This window comes from Boleophthalmus pectinirostris, unplaced genomic scaffold (assembly GCF_026225935.1).
Source record: "Boleophthalmus pectinirostris isolate CB_2022bp ecotype Guang Dong unplaced genomic scaffold, ASM2622593v1 HiC_scaffold_12, whole genome shotgun sequence".
NCBI classification, from domain to species: Eukaryota; Metazoa; Chordata; class Actinopteri; order Gobiiformes; family Gobiidae; genus Boleophthalmus; species Boleophthalmus pectinirostris.
Genome location: NW_026571018.1, coordinates 15,354,932 through 15,369,130, shown reverse-complemented (window position 1 = coordinate 15,369,130; position 14,199 = coordinate 15,354,932). Strand labels below are relative to the sequence as shown.

The 14,199-nt window shown below is 36.8% G+C and overlaps 1 protein-coding gene across 2 annotated transcripts in view; it reads left to right on the top strand.

Moving 5' to 3' along the window:
- Positions 1 to 13,082, top strand: part of dlg2 (discs, large homolog 2 (Drosophila)) — a 140,079-nt gene extending 126,997 nt beyond the window's left edge. For both annotated transcript variants that reach the window (XM_055148468.1, XM_055148470.1), the window contains 9 exons: positions 469 to 645; positions 2,680 to 2,755; positions 4,310 to 4,406; positions 6,904 to 6,954; positions 7,214 to 7,315; positions 8,482 to 8,654; positions 9,133 to 9,242; positions 10,331 to 10,422; positions 12,574 to 13,082. In XM_055148468.1, coding sequence (XP_055004443.1) covers positions 469 to 645; positions 2,680 to 2,755; positions 4,310 to 4,406; positions 6,904 to 6,954; positions 7,214 to 7,315; positions 8,482 to 8,654; positions 9,133 to 9,242; positions 10,331 to 10,422; positions 12,574 to 12,680 — 985 coding nt within the window. In that variant the 3' untranslated portion in view covers positions 12,681 to 13,082. The remainder of the gene's footprint in view (positions 1 to 468; positions 646 to 2,679; positions 2,756 to 4,309; positions 4,407 to 6,903; positions 6,955 to 7,213; positions 7,316 to 8,481; positions 8,655 to 9,132; positions 9,243 to 10,330; positions 10,423 to 12,573) is intronic.
- The last annotated feature ends 1,117 nt before the right edge of the window (positions 13,083 to 14,199 follow it).

Sequence of the window (14,199 nt, the reverse complement as noted above, 5' to 3'; positions counted from 1 at the left end):
GACAATCACTTGACGGACCTTCCACCTGAAAAGTTACACATACGTAAATTTCATAAACTTGACTTACTGTGTTGTTCTCAGATACCAGGTGCAATCAAATATTGCTTTTATAGATAATAATTGTAATCCTGATTTATTCTTACTTACTAAAACTTTGGACATGATGGCCAAGTTGTTCATGTTATAATTTGAGGTTTTGGTTCTCAAGATGATTATTCAAAACTTGGGTTGCCAGATCCAATGCTGAAATCCACTTGTTTTAAACCTCATAAATCTGTGAGCTAAATTCTTATTAGCTAACTCCAGCATCTGCAGACAATCATTTGTCAGTGCTAGTGCCAGATTATAAATGAGTTTAAATAGCTGCACTCAAGTTTAACCAGAATAGCTGTTGACAGTAGATATGATTTGATTTGCTTATCCTCTGTACTATCTCTAATAATATTGCTAATCTTCCTCTCTGAACAGGGCCTTGTTTGACTATGAGAAGGCCAAAGACAGTGGGCTGCCTAGTCAAGGCCTAAGCTTCAGGTATGGAGACATCCTCCACGTGATCAACGCCTCTGATGACGAGTGGTGGCAGGCCCGGCGCGTCACACCACACGGAGACAGCGAGGAGATGGGCGTCATCCCCAGCAAGAGGAGGTCAGTTTAACACACCCCAACGTTTACGTTTATTTGAGAATCTCTGCTGTGTTTTCTGAAAGTTGTGAAAAGCTCTCATGAACTCATGGCATTGAGTAATTTTGGATAAGTATGACTCCTTTGAATAATCTTAAGTAATTACAGCTCTGCGGGGATAGGGGATAGGTGAAATTGGAATTTTCACAGCACTCAAGCTTCAAATGCAGAACAATACAGGATTACTCAAACATGCATGATCACAATTATTCAAGCTAAAGATGAGGGAACAGTGTTAGGGGCTAAAAACTAAAAATAGTAATAAAAGGAAAAAGTTATAACTCTTAACATGAGCAATATGTTAACTCGCTTTGCTAAACTTCACTCATTTATATCCATTTGGTTCAGAATGATCTAAGTAGGACTGTTGTATATTTTAAACATAGAATTTTGTAACCAATCATTAATATTATTAAAATATAAAAAATACCAACCTCAGTCTGGCTGTGGTGAATGTCATTACTCATAACAAACTACACAAATGACTGTGCTTTTTAATTATCGGTACAGTATTGGTTTGCTGATATATCGGGATGATATTTGCCCTTCTTAGCGCATCAACTATCTCACTAACTTTTTTTTCTGGAAGACTGTCTGCCACCATTTTGTCCATGAAGATATTGCTTTGCCTGAAATATTTCATAGTATGGCCTGTAACTTATCTCCATGGAGACAAGGAGACAATGCCACCAGGCCAAATTACAGGTCAGATCTGTGCATAAGAGACCCTTAATGCCATATTGTGGAATATGGAATCCATAGGAAAAGAGAAAATAATTTCTGTGAACTGGACAAATATTTTTTTGATTGAATATGTTTTGCACACTGCCTTATATCTGCCTGAAGGGAGGAGCTCACTTCACAAAAACTAACACACCTACTTGTTTACAGTTTCTGTTTATTAGCTAGGGCTATTGAACTGAACTATGTAAGAACTGTGCCTCATATTAGCTGTGTCTCTTATTAGCATAATCATTCAGGCAGGTGATTGGTGCTTTCGCATCTTTGAGCATGAATCAGCTGTCACTATTATTTTCTTTGTTTTGATTTAGGTCTGAGGATGGAGTTGTAAATAGGACAGAGATGATGTATGAGCCCTCCATTTCAGTTCAAAGATGGATTGTCTCTCCTAACAAATATATTTTTGTTGGGAAAGACAATCCATTTTTGATGCCAGAGGTGTGAAAGCACCTACCAGGGGCCTGAATGATTATGCTAATGTGACTCAGGCACAGTCCCGACTTAGTCCAGTTCAATAGACCTAGCTAACGAACAGAAACTGTAAACAAGTAGGTGTGGTAGTTTCAGAGTAGTTTCATTGTAGTTAGCTCCTCCCTTCAGGAAGATAAGACAGTGTCCACCAGAGTCTGACCAAAATGCATGAGCTGTGAAACATATTCAATCAATCAGTCAGAATTGTCAACTGGTGTCCATGGAAATTGCTGTTTCCATGGACACAAAGGTGGCTCCATGGTAGCAGACCCTTCACCAGAAAAGTTACATAGTGCACCTTTAAGAAATTAAGAAGTAAATAAAAATTCCCGGCGTTTAAAACCCCTGATCATAAGATATATTACATATTTGCCTTTCTTAGTGTATTGACTATCTCCCTTACATCTCCATCACAGGCCAGTATTTTGTTTTAGCCACCTTGGTACCTAAAGAATACACAGAAAGCTTTATTTGAACACTAAAATGCAAAGAAATAACTGCACTAAATGTGACAACACAACTTTCTTGCAAAATTGTGGTAAAAAGGGCTGTGAGTGAGTTTTTAGTAAATTCAAATCGCATAACTTAGGCAAAATAATCAAAATCTGCCTTATCAGCCTTAAAATATTGGCAGAGCTTAAACATCATCAGTTTCTCTGGATTCAAAACAATCGTATCAACATTAGCCATGAAAAAACCCATATTAGTTGATCTATTGTCCCTAATATAAGAAAAGCCTCCACTAAATGTCATTGCTGAGGTTAATGGTGTACTTTTTCTTGGCAGGGTGGAGAGGAAAGAGCGGGCACGACTAAAGACTGTGAAATTCAACGCCAAGCCGGGCTCATTCGATTCAAAAGGGGTAAGTGGGTTCATGAGGGTCTAAAGTGCCACTTAAAGTACCACACTAACTAGATTATATGGAAGGAACTTAATGAGAATGTATTAATGTTGACACCAGTACTAGATGCTTGTAGTAAACTTCAAAACCACTTTAACTTGACTCCCGATAGATATGAACTGAGTAGAAGGCATCAGTCACACCATCACATCATTTACTTTTCTCACATATAAAGCTTATTTGAGTAACATTATGTTTCCACCTAATATGCATGCATTTCTCTTACTTTAAAATGTATCAGTACCACATCATCATTTCACTTTGTTTCATATATTGCAAAAGAATAAATAAACAAACATTGCATCTATTGCAATTCTTCAAATGTTCATTTTTAAATCAGTTTAATTTAGATCTCATCTCCCTTTTCTCTGCATGAACGTATTGCATGAAAACTGTCACTTTGCTTTTAATTTTCTGCCAGTGTTGCAACTGTGGGATGTCAAGAAGAAGAACTATTATAATATCCACCACACATGTCCAATCCAGCTTTATTTGTATAGAACATTTTATAAACAAGACAGTTTATAATTATTTTATAGTTTGTTTATTTATATTGTCTGTAAAAGTGAACTCAAGTCCTCTGTGGCTCTTCGGAGTTCACACTTCACTGTGATTGGTTAAATCTGCCTGTCACTCACTCACAGCATGACCATCTGACCAAAAGGAGGAATGGAATTACTGTATCCTGATCTGCTGATATCAGTCCAGTTCAGTTCAGTTTCTTTATAACCTAACTCTAACCCTAACCAAATTCTATTTTTAGAGCAGACAAGGACAGTGACATTGCAAAACAAAGCATTTATGATTTTAAAAGACAGCCATGCCAGTGTCTCCACATTTTGGACTGATTGCTTATCGCACTGAATCTCATATTTGTTAGTGACATTTTTATTTCATTGTCTGATTTGCTCAGCCTGCAAATAAAACTGTACATTCCTCCAAACAGCATATTTTCTAAAGAATAAGATGGGGACTGGGTTTTTATCGCTATATCGCCCATCTCTGCATGTAAAACAGTAGGTATATTTGTGCTTGATCAACATGAAAAATGCTTCGGTTTCACATTCCAAACCATTAGCAGACCAGGTTACAGGTCAGATCTGTGAAGAAGCAACAACACTCACAGTCAGAATGCCTGTTTTCTAGGTATTTTTGAGCTATAAAACCACCTGTAATTGAATAAATGTAAGGAAGAGCTGTTTAATGTGAAACATTCCAAGCGGACATATGACCTATCCATAGAAACAAGCAGGTGACTGAGTGCACCTTTAAGTGGTCAAAACTACCTGGGCTTTAAAAACTATGATCATAAGATATATGTCTAATAATATGTGAATAATAAAACAGAAAATCATACACTAGTAATATTGCACAGTTAACAGCTTGATTGATACATTTTTAGATGGAAAAATTGACTTTATACAGACTTCTTGACATCCTACAGTTTGCACGTGGGTGTTTTGTCTGCATGACCGTGATCCACTGGTTTGCTCCATGCTTTCTCTCCCTTCACAGCCACTAAATGATAAACGTAAAAAGAATTTCATCTTCACACGAAAGTTCCCATTCTACAAGAACAAGGACAGTGATCAGGATGGGAGTGATTCTGACAGTAAGTAAGATACAGACAAAGACACTGCACACGCACAGGGCAGAGCAGGGCACAAATACACACTCAACATACACCACTCCTCTTCTGTTTTTCGATCGTCTTTTGTATCTTCCTTCTTTTCTGGGATCTCGGCCATTTTCAGTGAGTGTATGATGCTGACTTGTCAACTGGAGGGAGGCCAAACTGAAGTTGTTGAGTCTGAGTGAGGTGTTTTCATGGGTTTATTAAGGGATGATGTCACTTCCGGGTCAAGCCAGCAACTTCACAGTTTTTTGTTTTTTTTTACAAATTTATTACAAAATGTGAAAATATAGAGTAAAATGTGTGTAAATGGGACACCCTCGAAGCTGTCCTTGGCTTATAAATGGGGCCCATAGCAATTAAAATACAGACAATACATGTTACAAATTACCTACTTATCTACCTATTTAAATCTAGCTTTGTTTTTGTTCCTTTTTCATCAAACAAGAGAAAAATACCCTTCAAAAATGTATATTTAACCACAAATTGAACCAAGTATGTAACATAGGATTACTAACAGTGGGACTCTCTAAAAACCTGGCAGAGTTTTTCTATTCATCTGTGCTGCCAAGTCTGAAAAACAGACTTTCTGACAAGACAAAGCAAAATTTAGACTCAGAATACTCAAAAATACAAGCTTATCCTGTAGTGGAGTTTTGCATCTCTCTCTTATTTTCCATAATATATCCTATCTTAGCTTCTTACCTCAACCTCGTACACTTTCTGTCACATTAAAAAAAACTTTTTTGCACGAAACAACTGCAATTCTTTTTGTGTTTTTGCTAAATAAAAGAGGAAATTGTAAACATGTTATTTCAATCAGTTCATGTGCCTTGGACCTGGAAGTGACATCACACTTAATCTAACTGTCATTGAGGTATTAATAAAGGCTAGAGAGATTATCACCGTGGTAACCTATAGTAATCAATGTACAGTCCCAGCAGCCATGATGTGAGTGTAGAAATATACTCAAGTGCTCATGAAAACTAATTCATGGGTTTCAAGTTCTCATTACATGCAACATTTTGAGGATTTTTTCTCATTCAAAAGATATAATATTTTGTTTGAAATTGTGAATTTGTCCCAATTTCTCATAGGAAGCCGGACTGAATTATAATTTTCTCTTTAATACACCGATCATTTGGTTTTTTATATTTGTACTTTATCTAATGCCAATGTTCTACCATCTTACTACTTTATCTTTGTTAATAAATGCATATTTTTTAGTAATAGTTGTGAAGTCAACAGAATAATGATTAATAGTTGTTTCCATATTTGGTATTTTCACAAACATAAACTTTAATTCAGCTAGAGATATAGAGATCAGTGTAGTGTTTTAGGTTGAATTTTAATTTCGTAATTCAGATATACATCCAGCCCTGATTTAATATTATTTTCAATTAGATTTATGCTCTTCCTCCTCTCACAAGATGGCTGCTGCAATTGCCACGGTGACAGAACCCACCATCTCTTTAGCCTTCATTATACCTCATTGGTCACAGGCTGCAACCCAGTTTCAACACGCTATGTGTGGCTCCCCCTGGTGGCCACTCAGTATCAGGACACTCCAATGGCACACAGCTCTTTCTGACCGCTTCTTACTTCTGCCTGTGTTGCCTCTGTGCTTCTCTCCTCCTCTGGACTTCAGGACATCCTGGGATTAGGTGATGATGGGTATGGCACAAAGACATTCAGTAAGTCGGTCGAGGAATGATTCTTTAAAATAAACATCTTGTCTTTGCAGTTTTATTTGGTTTAAGTCTTTTCTTGCGATGCTGCATGTTTTATTTTTTCAGCCTTGTTTCTGGTTTCTAATGTGGTGCATGAACTTACTATTCATAATATTGTATTTTTATTATTTTTTGTTAAACACAAAATATAGGTTTACCAAAAAGATACATATTTAAGGGTGGCTATGTAGCTTTTTTGGAGGAGGGTCCACTACCTGTCCTTCTCCATGGAAACATTATTGCTTTGCCTAGAAAGTTCAGCAGTGTAGTGTTAAACATATTTATTTTCAAGCAGATAGTGATAAACATCAGGCCAAGGTACAGGTCAGACCTGTTGAGAGGCGAGTTCACTCACAGTAAGCTTGCATGTTTATCAAGGCATCTCTGAGCAATAAAAACGCTCGTATGTATGATAAGTTCATGTTTTATTGTGGAATTTTCCAGACAAATCAATAAAATCTCTATGGAAACAAGTCAGGCGACAGTCCATCCACCAGAAAAGTTACATAGTGCACCTTTAACATAAGCGAGTAAAACAAAAACACAAAAAATCACAATGAAATACCTTTTTGTCCTGAAAAAGTTGTTACTTACACCATGAAGTGACAGACATATGATAATAATAAGCTTACAACAAGTACATGTGCTGCCCTGCATGTGATCTGACAGATGCATGGTCTTTGTGTTATTTTGTGTTACTCTTTGGACTTTACTTAAATACTAATTTTGTCCATGGTGTTATGCAGGGAGTCAAGAAGATGTCATTCTTTCGTATGAATCTGTCATGAGGCAAGAAAGTAAGTTGTTCAATCTTTTAGGAAACATAAAATAGATCAGAAAATAGAGTAATATGCTTAATTTAACCATTATTTCTATTGGAGATTGAGATTTTAAACACATTTTTAACCCAGTAATGGAGACTGAAGCCTTCTAGATTTGGCATTTGTGTTTTAGAGCCTGTATAGTGCAAATTATGATCATCAAAATAGGATTACAATGATTTTAAGACACAGTGGAACACATCTGTACAATTTATTTTTTACCATTTTCTTCCAGTTAGTTACGCCCGACCTGTGATCATCCTGGGACCGATGAAGGACCGAATCAATGACGATCTCATCTCAGAGTTTCCAGAAAAGTTTGGTTCCTGTGTCCCACGTAAGTATTCCCCAGAGCCCCGTGCTGTGTGTGTGGACACGGATGTGATGGGTGTTGTCCTTTGTGAAACTGTAATCTTCTACAAAAATGTATGTAACCTTTGTCATCATTAAAGCAACATTGTGTAACTTTTCCGGGGGTGGCATGTTATCTGCATGATTCCAAAGAAATACAAAGAAGTTAGAGGTTTATGTCATACTGTGGAGTATAATAGCAAAAGGAACAGCAGGAAGAGGACCAAATCAGAGTCAGGTTTGTGGAGATGCAAGCCTTCTCAAAGTAAGGGAAGGTTTTTCAACATTTTATAAGTACATACAAAAAAAATCCTAAACAAAACATTTTTGGCTAAAAAGGTTACACAGTGGGGCTGTGTTTTGTCCTTACAGTTAAACCCTTCTTTTAATTGCTTATTCAATTTTATTTATTGTTTGTCTTCTTTATATTTTTGCATGCTTTAATTTCCACATCTTTACCTTTAAAACCGTGTGTAGCTGCTAACAGTTCAGGGCAGCAAGGTGAGTTGAATTAACTGTATCCCAATTTGCTTTTACAAATATAAGTAAAACTTCAACAACAGTGAAGTTATGCTCAGTTATAGTTTTCAATAATGAAGTATAAATTAAGATGGAGGAATTATTGCCATGGTAACCTTTAGTAACAGATAAACAATTCTGACTTTAAAAAGCTCAAACCAATAGAGCACTTTTATAGCTGTTTGCACTGAACTGACTGTCCATCCTTACAATGCTCATGTTTGTTAATTAAATTTGCTCTTATTTATCTTAGGTACATAAAACAATAATCACTGTCTGCTGAAATGCAAACAGCGTAATTACACATTAATTATAGACCAGGGACATAATAATTTTCATGCCGTGACAGACGAAGTGAGAGTTCTCTGCAAACATTATTTGCCAATTTAACACCTTTAATCAATGGCATTTCTGGACTTGTTTTTACAGTATTTCCCATTAGGATTTTGCTCCCTTAACCTCATTAATTTGCCCAAATTAATTTTGAATATTCAAACTGTACATATATACAGTTTTATAAAGACATACTTTTAATTTTGTTTAAAATGTTTTTTCTCCCATACTGGCTTTTGTAGTCACTGCTGTGTATTTATTGTACCTGCATTTTAATGAAATAATTCTGATCATTCACAGATACGACTCGACCAAAGCGGGATTATGAAGTGGACGGGCGCGACTACCACTTTGTGATGTCACGAGAGCAGATGGAGAAGGACATCCAAGAGCACAAGTTCATCGAGGCGGGACAGTACAATGACAATCTGTACGGCACCAGCGTGCAGTCTGTCAGATACGTGGCCGAGAGGGTGAGACTCTGCCGCTCTAGTCAAATGTGTCAGGACCAGTTTACTTTTACTGATGTAGTTTTCTGCCTCAAATACACCATTGAGGCTTTACTTTTTCTTTGATATTTGGAGTGACCATTATTTATTCTGACTAATTTCTAGCCTCAAATTTTTAATCTGTAGATAAATTGAAAAACTGTTTGTCCATTCAGAGAAACCTAAGCATTAGGAGTTTGACTTCATCCAAAAATATAAAGATTAGTGTGTATCATAATCTTGGTATAAACAAAAAATGTAAATCAATTGGGCTCTGATGTCACTCACATGTGTCTGAGTTTATGATCGACTTAAACCACCTTGATTTTTTTAAATATTTTGTGATATTCTGAGGATAATTCCAGTTTCTTCACTGAATTTGCATTATTTTTCACAAGTTTTGCCTTTTGTCTTGAGAATTTTGAATATTTTTTTATTAACAGACTTTTACTTTCTGTTTCAGGGTAAACACTGTATTCTCGATGTCTCTGGAAACGCCATCAAGCGGCTGCAAGTAGCACAACTGTATCCTGTGGCCATCTTCATCAAACCCAGATCTGTAGATTCATTAATGTAAGTATTGCTCACATTTTTATCTTGTCTTTTAGGCTCATACAACCTTAAAGCACAGACAAATGACACGTAAATGGACACCAAATATAAATGAGCATGGGCACAGTTCTGCTCCATCGACTCGGATTCACTTCTGATTGGAAAAACTGTCACCCCTTTCTCTGTAATTTGCTATTTCGTCCCTAAATCAAGATATAAGCATCAATAAATGACCAATTAGGAGCCTTGTTTGCCCCAACTAGCTTTACAACAGGCTTGATTGACAACATTGCTAAGCTGTGGGCGAGAAGGGGCATTACCTACAACACTCTTACACTCTTGCTCCTGACTGGCTCTTTGGTTGCTATGATTCTCACACTTGGAATTCCAAATTCCAGATTTCCGCTCCAAATTAGCCGCTATAACTCAGGCCCCGGTGCAGACCAAACTGACTCAGGGTGCATTCGAGGTTCAGAGGGGTACAAACGTAACCGGCTTCCATTAAGTGGCACATTTTTAACTGAGGAGACGAACACTTTGGGTGACGCCACACTCACTTAGTCCACTTCTTTTCACAGTCTAAGGGTGTAACTTGGTTCATAACACTGTCACTGCTCTGCATGACATTTTTAGGGAACATAGAAGTGTAACTGTGAATTTAAAAAAGCAGCACACTGAATTTGCTAGACTTGAGACTTAGATAAACTTTACTGATCCACAACTGAAATTATTTGGACATAGTAGCTCACACATCACAATGTTTTCTAATAACACAGAGCAAAAATATAAATGCAAATGATAAGCAAAATAAGTAGCAAAAATAGCAAGAGACTAGTGTCAGATAAGGCATCATTTTATGTAAATGTACAAGTAAAAACAAAATACAGCTATATATAAGAGGTCATGAGGAGAAACAGTGCAAAGATGAAAAAATTAAAGAAAGGTGTTAAAGAAAAAGCCACAGACAGGACAGGTGTTGTCAGGGAAAACCCTCAAAGACAGAAATAAGGAAGGTCTTTCTATGTTTATGCCATTCAGTGAACAACAGTGAAATCTAGAATTAATGAAACACTTACAATTTAATAACATTTGTACGATGTTTTTCAAAGGGACATGAATAAGAGACTGACAGAGGAACAAGCCAAGAAGACGTTTGACCGAGCGCTGAAGTTGGAGCAGGAGTTTGGAGAATTCTTCACAGGTATTTTTAATCAAAGCCGACCGTGTGTGTATGTGTGTGTGCTCATATGTGACCCCACGCAGCAGTCTCACACACACACGCGCGTTTATTGATTAAACAGTCCCGCTGCCTGGATTTTACACGGCACAACAGAAACAGAACTGATATTAAAGCAAAATGAAACTGAAAAAAAAGACACCACAGGAAACATGTCAAACCTGGTGCCCTTTTAGATAGACGGGTAGATACTAGATATATCAGAGCAGAGTTTTGTCATGACAATAAAGCTAACAACACCTAGAATGCGAACGAGTACTTCCTGATTACTGAACAATAAAATGGCAAGGCAAGGCGAGTTTATTTGTCTAGTACAGTTCATACACAAAGTAATTGCTTTACAGTAATTGATTTACAGAATAAGAAATACATTAAAATCACAATACAAACAAAACATAAATAATTATCATAAAATTTAGAAGAGAGAGAGACATTAAATGAGAGGGAAATGCTTCTTGATTAGCTGCAGATAAAACATAGTGGACTTATTTTGACCTCAAGAGCAGCTTATACAGTTTATCTCTAAGATAACTTCCTCTACTTTTTAGTGAAATCTGAAGTTTTACCAGCCCTTCTGAGGACTGGCCAATTAGCCTAGGCTATAAAACTGTGATACCTGCATTAGATTACTTAATTGTTAATCTATGTTTGTTGTAGCTTTCCCTATTCAAATGAACCATAAATAAATGAATACATTTTGCTCAAGTCACATTTTCATACAGCGTAGAGGACAGAAGTATTTTCTAAACAATAATTACAAATAAGAAGGCAATTTTTTAAAGTACCATAGTTTCCTCTAGCTTGATTCATCAGCCAGTTTCACTTTGTGGAAACCATCTGACCTCACAGCATTAGATTTGTTCACTCGACGGTAGGCGGGTACTTTTATTTATTTAACCAATCGCTGCTATTTGGTTGTGACGTGTGTAATGCGCCGCTAACACGGCTAACTGGTATAGGCGAGTTTCAGCTGACATCATTGTTATTAAAAGCCCGCGTTGCATGCTGGGAAATATTTTGGTCGGAGGCAAGAAACACGTAACCTCGCGTATTTATCCCCAATAATGGTAAATTCCTGCTGCATTATCGGATGCACAAATAGAAGCACGGAAGAAGGAAAATGTCTTTTTCGTATTCCGAGTGAAAAGAATCACTAATGGCGAATTAAATGGCTTTCAAACATCCGCAGAGCAAACGTAGAAGATCCTAACAAACCGTGGACTCCAACAAGTTCAACAACGCATCGAGACTCTTGGAGGCTTTCATCTTTTCCGCTGTGAATGGCCCAGGAGTTTCCACCAAGTAATTGTGGATATCGCCAAAGTGAATATTTGTCCAGGTACTTGGTGATTCCGACCAGAAATTTAGTTTGGTCCACCCTTTGTAGGGGTTGAAAAGTGTGATTTGGCTCCATCGATGCTTATGACCAATTTCTGGTCAAATCGTCTTCGGTCCTCTGCTGTTAGAGTGGATAAATAACCGTAATTAATACCCTTTACGTGCTTTCTCGCTCCATCCGTCATGTTGAATTAGTGTTTATTGCCGCCGACCAAAATAATTCCCAGCATGCAAGGCACGCTTTTGTCAACAATGAAACTCGCCTATATTAAGCTTTTCCCAAATCCCGTGGGAAGAAGGGCAATAATGTCTTTCCCCTTGATGAAATTCACCAAACATTCTCTTTGTTCCGGCTTTAACTCCTCGATGGCTCTATATGGCTCTTCTCTGATTGGCTGGTACCCGGACTTGCACTTCTGGGGTTCTTGCAAGCCATCTAATGTATTCCGATTCCTGACCTAGTTGCTGGAAAGAAATGAAATTGAGCGGAGACACTAGGTGGCTCCAGCCTGGCTAAGTTTCCTCCACAAACAATAAAATATCCTGTCTTATTCTGCATAAAAACGGCTGTCTCTGTTGTTTAAATCTGTACAAATCTGCTCTGAAATGTGATCTTTGTATCAGTTTTCCAGTTCAAATGTCAGTCTTTTTGTCTTTCTGCTCTTGGATTTAAAATGTGAACTTTGAACAGTCTAAATATTCAACCCAGTTAACTGTTACTGTTTATTCCATCTTTTTTGAGTGCACATAATCTGTAATATTTTTCTTTGTTCACAGCGCTGGTTCAAGGTGACACTTTAGAAGAAATTTATAATCAGTGTAAACAGGTCATAGAGGAAAACGCAGGCCCCTACATCTGGATCCCTTCGAAGGAGAAGCTATAACTGACCCTGCACCACTGGACTCTGCTAGACCCTAGTAATAAGTTGTAACATATGATACTGTATGGAAATAGGCTTCATACACACCTCTTGTGAATATGTTAATTTAATTTTTTTATTTCATTTTCTTTTATTTGTTATTGCTTTGTTGTTGTTGTTTTTTTCACACGCAACATGAATGTTCCTGAATGTACACCACAAAGTGTTTTAGGATCTTAGGTACATTTGTATGAATATCTGTTGCTTTTTATTTTTATTGAAAATTGTCACACGCTTGCTGTACCTGTGTTAAACCACAAGGGGGCGGCGCGCACATGGACATTTTGCACAGTGACAAAAAGTTGCGTCTGCATTTGTGCTTCTCCTGACATTGCTCGTTATGTTATTATATTGTTTACATAATTATTTCTCCCCGTTCTGTATTTATTGGAATGTGTATGTGTGAAGAGTATATTTAAATTATGTACAAAGTATGTTTTTATTTGTATTTTAGGAAGAAATGAGTCATCTAGCTGTTGCAAAGACAATTTATTATTAAGTAAAGGGAGAGAGCTGCTGGTAAAAAGCAGATATAAGAGATGTAATGTTTTATTTTGTTAAGCTAAAAGGCTCAAAAGCACAGAGTTATTTATTATTGAAAGGAGAACTTTGATTCTAATGTCATTTACAAAGCATATGTTATTTAAGTGAAGTTTGTCTCATTGGATGCACTGTATTTTGATTTGAGAGTTGATTTCGGAGGTGTAGATATTCGATTTTTACAGGGAAACTTTGTCTTTTACTACACAGAAAAAAATAATACACTTTGGAACATAGCCTAAGTAGCACTTTCTCACTATTTGTAAAAATCTCTATAGCAGAAAACAGAAATTGTAAAAAAGTTATAAAACAAACCAAAAGAAGGATTTTTCGGATCAGTTTATCTGTTTTCCTTGGTGATATCAGGTTAAAGCCGCTCTACGTAACTTTTCTGGTGAGTGGTCTGATCTGCTTGCCGCATAGACGTTATTGCTTTTGCTTGAATGTTCCACAGTATGGCATTAAACCTTTCTATTGAGCTTTTATTTAATTATGAATATTTTTATTGCTCAAAAACACCTTGAAAAATATTTACTTTGAGTGGGGTCACCTCTCCACAGATCTGACCTATAACCTGGCCCCCGTGGCAACACCTGCTTCTCTCCACAGAAACAGATTAATGAAATACTGCGGAATATTCCAGGCAAAGCAATACCATCTCTTCAACCATGAAAGTTACATATTGCGACTTTAAGATGAATTGATCAAAAATAATTTAAACATTTAGCCAAAGACAGTTTTGAAGCTAAGATTTTTGTTGGATATGTCGAATATTTATTTTGATCAACACATAATTAGGTCAGATTCACTTAACGTAACGCTTTTGGTTCGTTTAAATTGTGTTTTTCACGATTCTAGTCTGGGGTTGTCTCTTGTGTATTCTGATTTGGTTTTGTCTATCCAACTGGAATGGGTTTGTTCACCTTTCTGCTCCTGTGAATCT